Raw genomic sequence first — 11,120 nt, 5'->3', positions numbered from 1 at the left:
CCGTAGCCGAAGACGCGTAGGGTTTAGTTACTATATGTCTAAACTAGATACAGTAACAAGCTGTGCCTGCCTTTTGAAGGTTGCAAGCTGAGGCTCAAAAGCTACACCACTTATCGTTGTTACCCAAAAAGGTCTGAATCCTTTCAACGTTACCTTTCCTCTTCACATATTTCCCTTCGCGTTCCTTTCGCATCAAAGCTAGCCACAACACGCCTTCGCGATGGAACTCACTTCCAACAGCGTCGAGGGCACTGATCGGTTTGTCCATCGACTTGGAAAGTAAGTTCTTGAGTCTACACATTGTATGAATGAGGGAACTGACAGAAGACAGTTTCCACCGTACAGGCATCTTCTCCGATCTCACAATCTACACCGCTGACCAAGTTTTGAGCGTGCACCGAATCGTAGTCTGCAGCAGATCTGAGACTTTCTGCAGACATTTCGCTGATCTCTCCAGTGTATGTTTCCAAAGCCCAAGCCCTTCATTATCCACGCGCCCAGCTGACTTTAATGATACAGGAGAGCGACGAGGATGCTCATGTATTCGAAATAAAGGACGAGCATCCACGCGTCGTGGAAGCCATGATACGCTCCTTCTACGGACTACACTACGACATCAACGAACCCGAGCACCAAATGTGTCCCCTGTTGTTCAACGTCAAAGTATACTCCATTGCCGACAAATTCGAGGTGGAATATCTCAAAGTTCAAGCAAAGCTAACATTCGTCACTCTCGCTCAAGATCACTGGGACTCGGTTGAATTCTTGGTTGCTGCTTTCCAGGCATACAAAACAACACCAAAGTTGGATCGAGGTCTTCGGGATGTGGTAGTAGCGGTTTGTCAGATACACCGGAGGGAGCTGCGCGAGAAGAAGGGATTCGAGAAACTGCTTGAAGAAGCCCCCGGCCTTGCTACCGATCTCGTCCTTCTCTCGCAGAGGTGGTTGCCCCAGTCTGCATCCACAAGGGTCCGTATCGTCCAGTCTTTCTCTTGTTTGTCTTGCTTTGCGAAATGGCAGATCCAGGTGGACATGGCAGAGTACTTCACTGCATGCCCGTTTTGCCAGGATGAGAGGGTTACGGCTCTTTGAGGTCTCTCTTATTGTAATCTGAGTGGTCATCTCTTTCTCGGAGATATTACGCTTCTTTTGTGAGGGAATATTTCGCGCTAATCTAATCTTGTTAGTATCAAATTGACCATGTAACTAAACGGCGGACCTGTGAATTGCCTTTTCAAGTTAGTGTTGCCTTTTTTGGGTTAGCGCCCCAATAACCTACTTCGCTGCTCTTCCTCACTTTCTCTTACTTTTCTATTCTATCTCTCTAGATACTGAGAGACTGACGATAGGGTCGTAATCGAATCTATCGTCGTCGTCACTAGCTTCAAGGGGTGCTTGGTCTAGGTTGATTGAACCAACGGTGAGATCTATACAGACGTTCTAGGTTGTTATGGTTGTGGAAATTCGAAGTTGTGTTCGAATTGGAATTGGTAGAGAAAGAATAACTGACCAGTTGCTGTAAAATCTTGGTAAACTCTGGGTAGGTATCTAGAATGCTGAGAAAGTCGGTACCGAGATGAATGATCGAGGCCTTTGCGGAATGTGGAGATCTTCGTAAACGTCTAGCCACTCTTGACCTGGCAGAATCGGATTTCGCTTCATAGAGGGATAAGCTAGACTACTCCATTAGAATTATCCTTCCGAAAGGGTGTCTGCTAGTGTAATACCTTTTCCCTCGGCTTGAGATAACAGCCTGTATTTTCATCGAGGCCCCGGGCCTCAAGCAGTTAAGTGAGGACAACACAAAATAAAGTGGTGCTAATTAGCTCACTCTACGTTCATTCGCCGTAGAATGGCCTGCAAATCTCGGCGCTTGACTGGCTTAACAAGGAAAGTGTCGACGCCAGAACCAAATGCCTCCTTCTGGGCTTCAATACTGTCGAGCCCAGTCAAAGCGGCGATGACTGTGGGGGGCGTTGTTTGTTGTTCCGATTCGGTCATCTTGGCTCGATAGCCTTTCTCTAAGCGACGTATTTGTCGGGACGCTTCAAGGCCATCCATGACTGGCATTGAGATGTCTAATTGATCAGCATCAAACCAAATCCAGGAAAGAAAAGTTCGAACTTTGAACATACCAATGACAACAACCCGAAACTTCCCGTGGTGTGCTTTATATACTTCAACTGCCTCTTCCCCATTCTTGGCTGTCATGTAATGATAATTGTCCTTCTTTGTGTAGGCACAAAGCAATTGGAGGTTCACATGATTATCATCAACCAGAAGGACGGATGGTCCGGGGGTCTCTGGTTCCGCCTCTATCTTAGAAGGCGAGGTCGGCTGGGCGGCATGTGCATCGTCTTCCAAATTTCCCTTGTGAGACGGGGATCGAGAAATCCGACTTTCTGGACTGCGCATCGTCTCCGTTGTTGGTCGCTTACCGATCTTCATCCTATCTTTGGGTGGGTCACTAGCTGCAATGTCTAATGGTAGATATGAGGACTCAGGCATTTCTACCCAGCGAGTCGGCTCATCAGTATTAGGCCGGCCAGATTGTTGGTCGAGTTGTCGTTTGATACAAATATCCAATGCCCGAGCCAGTTTCCGGGGTCCACATGGCTGGCTAATAAACTCGAAGAGAGGCGTTTCGCCCCGGTTCTTGGCTGCAACGAACATTCTGTGTGCTTCCTCGGGTGATTGACAAATTACCACAACCGGTGAGCTGCGACCATCCCCGTTGGTGAGACCTGGTTTAAAATTGAACAGGTTTCTTCCTTCAACATGCTCAGAGTCTAATTCCGTCTGCACAGCCAAGTAAAAGTCAAAGGAGACGTTTTCGCCCTCTAGGGACGATACGCTTGTCACCTCCATATCAAACCAGTCCCGACACAGCCGCTCCAAAGATGAGTACAAGACGATGTCTCGTTGAGAGCGGAGAGATGACCCGAACCCTAGGAGTCCGATTGTTTTGCCCTGAGTATGTTTCCGTGGTGAACTAAACGTAGAGCCGGTTGACGAAGTGTCTGGACCAGATGACGGGGTGAGTGGTGTCCGAATCGAGAGCTGAGTGCCAACTCCCTTTGTGGATTCAATTTCGATTGAGCCGCCGAGCAATCCAACAGCCTGGCGAACAATGCTCAGTCCTAGTCCGCTCCCAGACGCAAGCGAATCCTCTTGTTGAAACGGAGTGAAAAGGTCGCTTTGCAAATATTCGGGCCCAATACCCTTCCCAGTGTCCTTCACTGTAAGAGTAACCTCAAATTCCTCTCCTTGATCATTCGGCACTTCTCCACCAGACTCTGTGTCCCTCTGGGATGACTTCAACCCAAGGTAGATGTAGCCTGAGGGTGTGTACTTGAGCGCATTACCGAAAACATTCATCAGTATGCGACGCCAAGCACCAGCATGTGTCCAGAAGTCCCATTCTGTATCTGGCTGGATGTCGAAAATGATCGTGACTTGGCTAGCTCGAGGGCCAACCTGATCCGACGTGCTCGCTGGACCAGCCCACCGCGAAGAAAGATTGGCCAAGGCTGGAGGCGGCGCCTCGGGATGATTGTAAAAGCTGTATCCAGCGAACACACACTCCGTGACCTCCTCGAGAATCGCGTCCAGTTTGACGTGGGAGAAAGAAATATTCTCGCCACGGTCTTTGCTTTGCATGCGACCCTCCTTGGTCGAAGTGGCCGGTAAACTCGATTGATTCTCTCCCGGCTTCCCACTCATGCGAGACCGTTTCTTCTGATACTTGTCGATGAACGTGAGATCAAGCAGACTGTTGATGGTATCAAGGAGGGTGCGACCACACGACTCTATGGTATGGACCATACCATGCTGCAGAGCATTCATGGCGGTGTCACTCAGAATGTCTGCCGTGCCCAGTATTCCATGCAGTGGATTCCGAAGCTCGTGGGTGATGCTGCTGACAAGGTTGGTTTTAGCCTTGTCCGCCACCTCCACGTCGAGTCGACGAATTTCGGCCATGATACTATTAACAAAAGCAGAGATGTACACGAGCTCATTTTCAATGGTGAAAACGCGCTCCGGATCGTTCGTCCACACTAGTGTTCCGGCATACCATCGGTTTCTTTCCGAGTCCCATATGGGTAGAAGCAAAATATTTCTGGCATCACCGAAGATTTTTATCAGACTATTGGCATCTTGTTGGAATGTTGGCTTGCGTCGCCGTTTACTGGCGAGGGATCGGTCTTTGGAGCGAGGCGCCCCGGAAGTCGGGACGTGATCAGGCTCGGACAGATTCCATGAGGGATCGCTATCTTCGGAAACCATTCCATTGGCGTTGTAAGTGAAGATTTTACCGTGGGGGTATCGCCGGATCAACGAGCTGAACAGAGGCTCTGGAACCACAACTGCTTGACCGGCCCTCATCTGGTCGTTTATGCTCGACACCCTCGAGCTCGAAAAGCCCATGCATTCAGACACAAGATTCCTGTTCTTCTCACCCTTCTGGTTACCCTTGGTATAGTTGCGTTGAGAAGACGCAGAATCGGTACTTTCGTCACTACTCGATGTCGGACTTTTTAAGCTGGGGCCAGAAACCTTCCGGCTATGTTTGACGAGACTCCCAAAACGGTTGCTATTCGCATCGAGGAACATGACTCCCTCAGCTCCAATCGACTCCCTGATCAAGTTGGCCGCGCGCGAGAAAACGTGTTTGATGCCGGTCGGAAGAGAGTCATCCTGTAGACTTTCGCCCGCAAGGACGCTTCGAACCGACCCATCCGCTTTGTTGACCTCTACACTCGGCTGTTGTCTGCCTCTAGTATTGCTATCACTTTTCGATGCGGAATCATTGGTAGGAACCCTAGAATGCTGGCGGATGACAAGGTCCTTCTCAATCTTTTCCTTGGCGACCTGTTGCAGATTCTGTTGCTGAATATTCAATTGACCCTCGGTGGTCTCCCCGGACTGTTCGGAGGCGACATACTGTGCATTGGCTTCTCGCCACGATCCGCGAAGCGTCGACCTGCCCTCAACGAAACTTCCCAGTCCGAGGATCATCCGTTCCGCCTGGCGACTTTTGCGAGTGGAGTGATCCATGGCCAGGTGTTCCATGATCGTTGCAGCCATGTCCTTCATAAACTGCAGATCATGTTGATCGGGACCCGAGGTCCTTGGCTCGTGGTCCATCACACTGTAGGCACCAATCGTGAACCCTTTAGGGCTCACGATAGGCACTGCAGCATAGAAGCGCACATCAGACAACGCGTGCGGCAGTTGACTTGACCTGAACCGTTCGTCCTGCGTCATATCCAAAATAACCAGCGAACGAGATTCGAGGACCTCGCCGGCTTCTGAATATTCCTTAGAGGGTAAATCTTCGACGTGCTGGCAAATGCCCCTCTCTTTCGGGAGCACACAGCAACCTAGCCGAAGCCGGTCGTGTTCGTCTCGGATTCTCCCACCGATTAGTCCCAATGTCCGAGTTGCCTCTGCAACGACATGTTGGTGGGTTTTATCGAATAGAGAAATCATGGCTCGTCGGGTGCCTAGACGCATGACGCCTAGCTGGGCGAAGGAGGTCATGGCCGAATCCCGCGACGGTTGCGGGATGAACGTTTTCTCGCTGGCATGATCAAAGGGGGCATAATGCGATGCGGAAAGTTCGCGCGGAACATATCTGCCCCAATGCCATATCAGTCAGTATCTGTATCACCTGTGGAGGACAAGGGGACGCGATCCAGGATGAAAAAGGTCTTACTTGTAGAATTCCCGTTCCTGGGCCAATCTATAGTGTGACTGGACAGCAGCACCTTCGGACGCGGCCATAGTGAAAATCCAGCGGTCAGGCGTTTGGAGGAGAACATCTTTCTCAAGGGGTTAGAAATAATATCAAATTCGGTACACAGCAAGAGAGCCCGAGGGTGATTTCCAAGGCAGTGTCCAATGGGAGTTTCTACAGCCCGATGGCTCTTGGCGGTAGATCGAATTTTTCCATGATGTCATCGAACCATATCACTGCCAAGGGATACTGAAAGGCCGTTATAGACATTACGTCATAAGCTATCCTACTTGTCCAGATGACCACTAATCGATCGATCTTTTGAGATGTGCGATATAATGATCGTACATTCTAGAAATACTACGAGTCCGATTCCTAGGAACGACCAAGAGCGTGCCTAGAAACCATACTATAGATCCTTGGGCCGGATATAATCCTAGGAACGTGAGTTTCACTCGCGAAATAATAAGCCGAATTCAGAATAGGTATCATCGATATAGATTTTCAGACGCGAGCAATAAGCCCGCAACATATAGAAATATATTGTGTGAAGACTGTTTGAAGAGAATTATATTGGTAAACGATCAACTGCCGACATGCATCTTCAACCATGCTTTCCAAGCTATCAGTAGAATAAATAAGTATAGACACATAGTACAAATAGTATAAATCCTATAGTGGTGAAAGCTGAAGTTCGGGCAAGAAAATAACTTGCAGCCGGTTATTAAAGCACCTATTAAAGCACCAATTCGTTGAAATGAAATAAGTAGGGTATTCATTTAATGTGATTGGCGGAACAGCATCCTCCACTCAAAAACAAGCGTATTCTTCTACTAGTACTATGAACATATGCCTCGTACCCGACCCGCGGGATTAGGGGAGAGCAATTGGTACTGTAACATCGACCCATACCAAACAATATCCCTTAGTTTTGATGCTTAACTTGTTCTGCAAAATTGTAAGTAACTGACTATGGAGGTATCAGGTGTATGAACTTACCCTTGTGAACATCGGCCTTAACATCGTGAGACTTCTCATCCTTCTTGTCGACAAGAGCATCCTTCGCAGCGGCGGCACGAGTGCTCAGCTTGGCATCGTCATCCTTTGCGACTTGCTTGTTGGTCTCCTTGGAAGCCTCAGCGCCAGTTCCCTGCACGGTCTCGGCAACATAGTTGGCGGCGTTCTGTATCCATGTGAGTTTGTGTTAGGGTAGGTGTGAGAAAATCCACCAACCTTGACGGTATCCATATTGAAGATAGAAGATTAGAAGATAAAAATTGGTTTAAGATTGTAGTAAGTTTTGCTTGGTTTGCTGAGTATAGGAAAAGTTCTATATCGCCGGAAACAGGCACTATTTATGTTGAGGTTGAACGCTGTCTAACATAGCACGACGTCATTCTTAATCGTCATACTCATTACTGCCCCAACCGGTTATTATGGTTCATAGACAGGAATAGTAACATATTTTCAAGATTCTTATCTAATTGTGACTGCATATTCTGGTTTTGGATTCGCCAATTTACGGAATAATATCTAGGCGAGTTCCTAGTTGGTTGCTCCATGTATGCAGTTACGTAGCGGGCTAATTTTCGAGTCTATATTCAACTTCCTTTCATCTGTACCTGCTCAAATATCCTATTATTTCCTGATTTGGTTGTATTGGCACTGACTCTAGGCATCAAAAGGTCTTATATATCTGATCAGACACGAGAGAAATTTTTGGTCAAGCGGCGTGACAATCGTATCCTTTTCTAGCGTTGAAAGCGGTCATTTTCGTCGTCAATTCTACAGGTCCTCATATTCTATGTGTAGTCTGTCAATGATACTCAATTAACTAGTTAATGTAAATTCAACGATCCTCAAGTTGTCGTCCATCGGGCTCCCGTGCGGGGCCAGCGCCTCAGATCAACCGAACTGCAACCAGATCGAAAGATCCCTACTAGTATGTTGAAAGAAAATTCCAGTCCCATTTCTGGTGCCTGGGACTTGATCAATTGCTGTGTGTCCTACTTTAGCCACTAAGTTTCACCACTTGCTATCCACACAGTTGCAAGCTACAATGTGGGAGCTAGATGAGTTGCTTTCTCGAGCGGCTTTGATACAAAGATGTTGCCTCCATCGGTGACAACGGGTGAACGTTTCGGTAATCTCGAAGTATCAATATGTTATCAGTAACTACCCTTAAGGCTACCAGAATAAATAATGCGATATAATTGCTTCGCTTCGCTCCGCAATCAGGCAGCAGGATCTATATATACGTACTCACACGATGCTACAATTAATATCACCAACAAAGGCACTAGTAACAAAATTTGCCCCTTACCTGAATCTCAAGTTCCAGCGCAGAAATGACCATCAACGTCCTCACGACCAATGCGGTCGACCTGCAGCGCCTACTCGATGAGAACAAGACCACGAGCGCTCAGGACGTGGAAGAGTATTTGGCACAAATAGATCGCTATGAGCCTGCACTCAATGCGCTAATCTCTCCTGCCCCACGGGACAAAGTCCTCGCAACCGCCAAGGCTCGTGATGAGGAGCGCCAGACAAACCTGGGGTCCTTTTCATGGAATTCCCATAGTTCTGAAAGATTGCTTTGTCACAGCATCGGAGCTTGGCATGAGCACCACAGCTGGGTCATATGCGTTCGTAGGAGCCAAGGCGTCAAAGAACGGAGCTATCACTCAGCGGCTGATTGATGCTGGCTTGATTATTTTGGGAAAGGCTAACATGACTGTTAGTATATGTTCGGTTTAATAAGGAAGTTTATTGGATTGACGTTGTTCTAGGAATTTGCTGGTATGAAAATGACCATGATGATGCCCGGTTGGTCTGCTCACGGTGGTCAGACTCTGTCGCCGTATGTTGGGAAGATAGAGGATAAAGATGCCATTCTTTTGTGCTAATACTAAGCAGACTCCCGGGGCCTCATCCACTGGCTCTGCGGTCGCTGTAGCCGCTGGGTTTAGTCCTCTTGCCATGGCCACAGAGACCATAGGTTCCATCGTGACTCCGTCAACACGCGCCGGTCTGTATTCACTCAAGCCTACTACCGGAGTCCAGGATACTACTGGATTATATACTGATGCGACTACAGTGTAGTGATGCGATTGAAGAGGGAGAGAGTTGTCAATTCCTAAAGGGCAGAATGCCTAACTATCTAGTTATGGGGGTTGGTGCCTGCCGTACCGGGCTGATGGTCAGGTGACCACCATATCCAACACACCCCCAGGTATAATCCCGAGGAATGCACTCGTCTGTTTATTTGTTATGGTTTTTTTTTTTTTTTTCATTAGGCAGAAACCGTATCGTCTAGTAAAAACTGCCATTACTATTATTAATAAAACAAAATGAATTCCAGTGCTTTAAAATTTGTATAACGTATATATACTATACTGAAGTGCACCTTATCACTGTATCAAGGAAATCTATCAGAAATGCAAGGACGATTATGTAGCCCATAGCATAGCTGTTGAAACTGAGCCTGAACTTTGAAGGTTAGTGAGACTGGAATAGAGATCCATAATCCATTGGACACAAGGGAGGACCGCTTGCTTCTAGGAGGACCAGGTCTGCAATGATACAGCAACATTCGAAATTGGCTTCCAAAGTATTTAAGCAATCGAGGCTCAAATTGAGCATTAATAACAATGTTACAATAATAGTTAATAACAAACAACATCAATAACGTAATAACAAGAGATTAGCATAAAGGAATGTAACAATACAATCTCTAAGCGAGGAAGATTGCGTATAATAAAGGTGCAATCTGATCTATTAATTTATGGAAGAGGGGAAACGTGGCCGATCTTGATCTCGATCATGCGATCTCCTGAGGAGTTCCTGCATTTCAGCCGAATAAATGCCAAGCCTTCTTCCAATCTTACCGTACAGCGCTGTGTTGAACGGGCCTGTACTTATAATACGATAATTTAGAGGCACCACCCCTCAAATTACCAACATAGAGGAAGTATCTTAAATATAAAGGTCTAATACTAAAGTCATAATGATATCGATAAGGAATAATGCTGTTATTAAGATACTTGAGGAATCTAAGTATGAATGGAGTTTCCGGCCTCTAATAAGGTTATGGATCATGTGATCATACACAGCCGTCTCTTATATAATCCGGCCGCATCCTTCCGCATGCCTCAGGTGTCTTCCGCCTCAGGTATCGTCCGGGAGAGACCAGGTCATGTGGGCCCGCCTGAGACCTCACGTTGGTCAGGCGGTCAATGCTCACGTTGATACCCCTAGTTTAGGCTTATAGAAATGCTGTTTGGTCTGGAAATGTACGGTATCTTTGATTAGATCATTCCGTTTTGGTATGAAATATGTGGTATATTTTGTATATATACTAGTTACGATCGTTTAGTTGAGGGAGATCTATACCCTCCTTCGATTTTAGGGTGTAGTACTATTTGTATACAGTCTAAATGTGAACAACTGTTAGTTTCATCTTCAATGTATCGTATTTTCATCTTTTCTAGGACCTTTTCATATTATCTTATAGGGTTATACTTATATATATCGTGTACTTCACTATGGTAGCGGTAGTTATATGATAAGTGATGTTGGTGGTTATATAACTAATAAAAAAGTAGTATGGTACTAGTAAGAGAGAAGTGGGTAAGTTAGTTAAGGGAAGTGGTAAGGTACTGAAACAACTCTTGGCTGGTAGCCTCAGGCTGCTAACCCTACTGAACTCTCAGGCGGGCCCACATAACCTGATCTCTCTTCACTTCGGGCAGCAGCCCGTGATACTATCCTCCGAACTGGTGAGCTTGTTCCTAATTTACAACACAGGAATGAAAGAGGGAGTTATCAACGCGACGGCCTCAGCTGCTTGACCTTCGTATCGGTCAGTTCCGATCCGACGGCGATACAGTGGTTTAGGGTTCCAATTACAGTGACTACGCAAAAGTGTTAACAACGCCTGGCCCCACACCCCCTTGATTATGTAAGTTACTGCCGGTCTAAAACCTCCATAAATTCATACTATGGAATCTAATATGCTGTATACCACCCCTGGCTCTCGATGATAGCCTCCACCCGGTGTGGCATTGTCTCAGAGAGATGCTCTAAGTGCCGTAGCTCCAATTTATCTCATGCCTGCTGCGCTGTTGCTACCAGTATCAAGCAAGGAATTAGAGAGAGAAACGCGAGATATACGCGCTATATGGAATGGAGCCTATACCGCGTATCGTATGGCGGTGTAGGTTAAATAGGAAGGCGGTATCTAGGTGGGGCCAGGGTCCTTCGCGGGCCGATCCGGGTTGAAGACATTGTCAGGTGGGGAGTTTGGCTGGGGCGGCACATCTGTTAAACAACAACGCAGGTGTCCTAAGGGGGACTCATGGAGAACAGAAATCTCCAGTAG

General features: G+C 47.1%; 4 protein-coding genes across 4 annotated transcripts; 2 read left to right on the top strand and 2 right to left on the bottom strand.

Moving 5' to 3' along the window:
• Positions 1-220: 220 nt before the first annotated feature.
• On the top strand, positions 221-1,092 carry LCP9604111_2836 (BTB/POZ domain-containing protein; the record flags this gene model as incomplete). Its single annotated transcript, XM_039070357.1, has 3 exons — positions 221-279; positions 332-458; positions 520-1,092. 3 exons carry the CDS (start codon positions 221-223, stop codon positions 1,090-1,092), a joined length of 759 nt encoding a protein of 252 aa, XP_038930791.1.
• Positions 1,093-1,138: 46 nt separating this feature from the next.
• On the bottom strand, positions 1,139-5,787 carry LCP9604111_2835 (hybrid sensor histidine kinase/response regulator; the record flags this gene model as incomplete). Its single annotated transcript, XM_039070356.1, has 9 exons — positions 1,139-1,169; positions 1,220-1,230; positions 1,280-1,288; positions 1,345-1,440; positions 1,511-1,673; positions 1,728-1,778; positions 1,832-2,078; positions 2,136-5,638; positions 5,720-5,787. 9 exons carry the CDS (start codon positions 5,785-5,787, stop codon positions 1,139-1,141), a joined length of 4,179 nt encoding a protein of 1,392 aa, XP_038930790.1.
• Positions 5,788-6,665: 878 nt separating this feature from the next.
• Positions 6,666-6,988, bottom strand: LCP9604111_2834 (uncharacterized protein; the record flags this gene model as incomplete). The annotated part of the gene is made up of 3 exons (XM_039070355.1): positions 6,666-6,688; positions 6,740-6,923; positions 6,974-6,988. 3 exons carry the CDS (start codon positions 6,986-6,988, stop codon positions 6,666-6,668), a joined length of 222 nt encoding a protein of 73 aa, XP_038930789.1.
• A 1,100-nt stretch (positions 6,989-8,088) lies between these two features.
• On the top strand, positions 8,089-8,842 carry LCP9604111_2833 (uncharacterized protein; the record flags this gene model as incomplete). Its single annotated transcript, XM_039070354.1, has 3 exons — positions 8,089-8,389; positions 8,482-8,600; positions 8,657-8,842. The coding sequence occupies 3 exons, from the start codon at positions 8,089-8,091 to the stop codon at positions 8,840-8,842; spliced, it is 606 nt and encodes a 201-aa protein (XP_038930788.1).
• Between the last annotated feature and the right edge of the window lie 2,278 nt (positions 8,843-11,120).

The sequence above is a fragment of the Penicillium roqueforti genome, assembly GCF_015533775.1.
Source record: "Penicillium roqueforti strain LCP96 04111 chromosome Unknown scaffold_04, whole genome shotgun sequence".
NCBI classification, from domain to species: domain Eukaryota; kingdom Fungi; phylum Ascomycota; class Eurotiomycetes; order Eurotiales; family Aspergillaceae; genus Penicillium; species Penicillium roqueforti.
The sequence above is the reverse complement of the archived record's forward strand: the minus strand, read 5'-3'. Positions and strand labels throughout refer to the sequence as shown.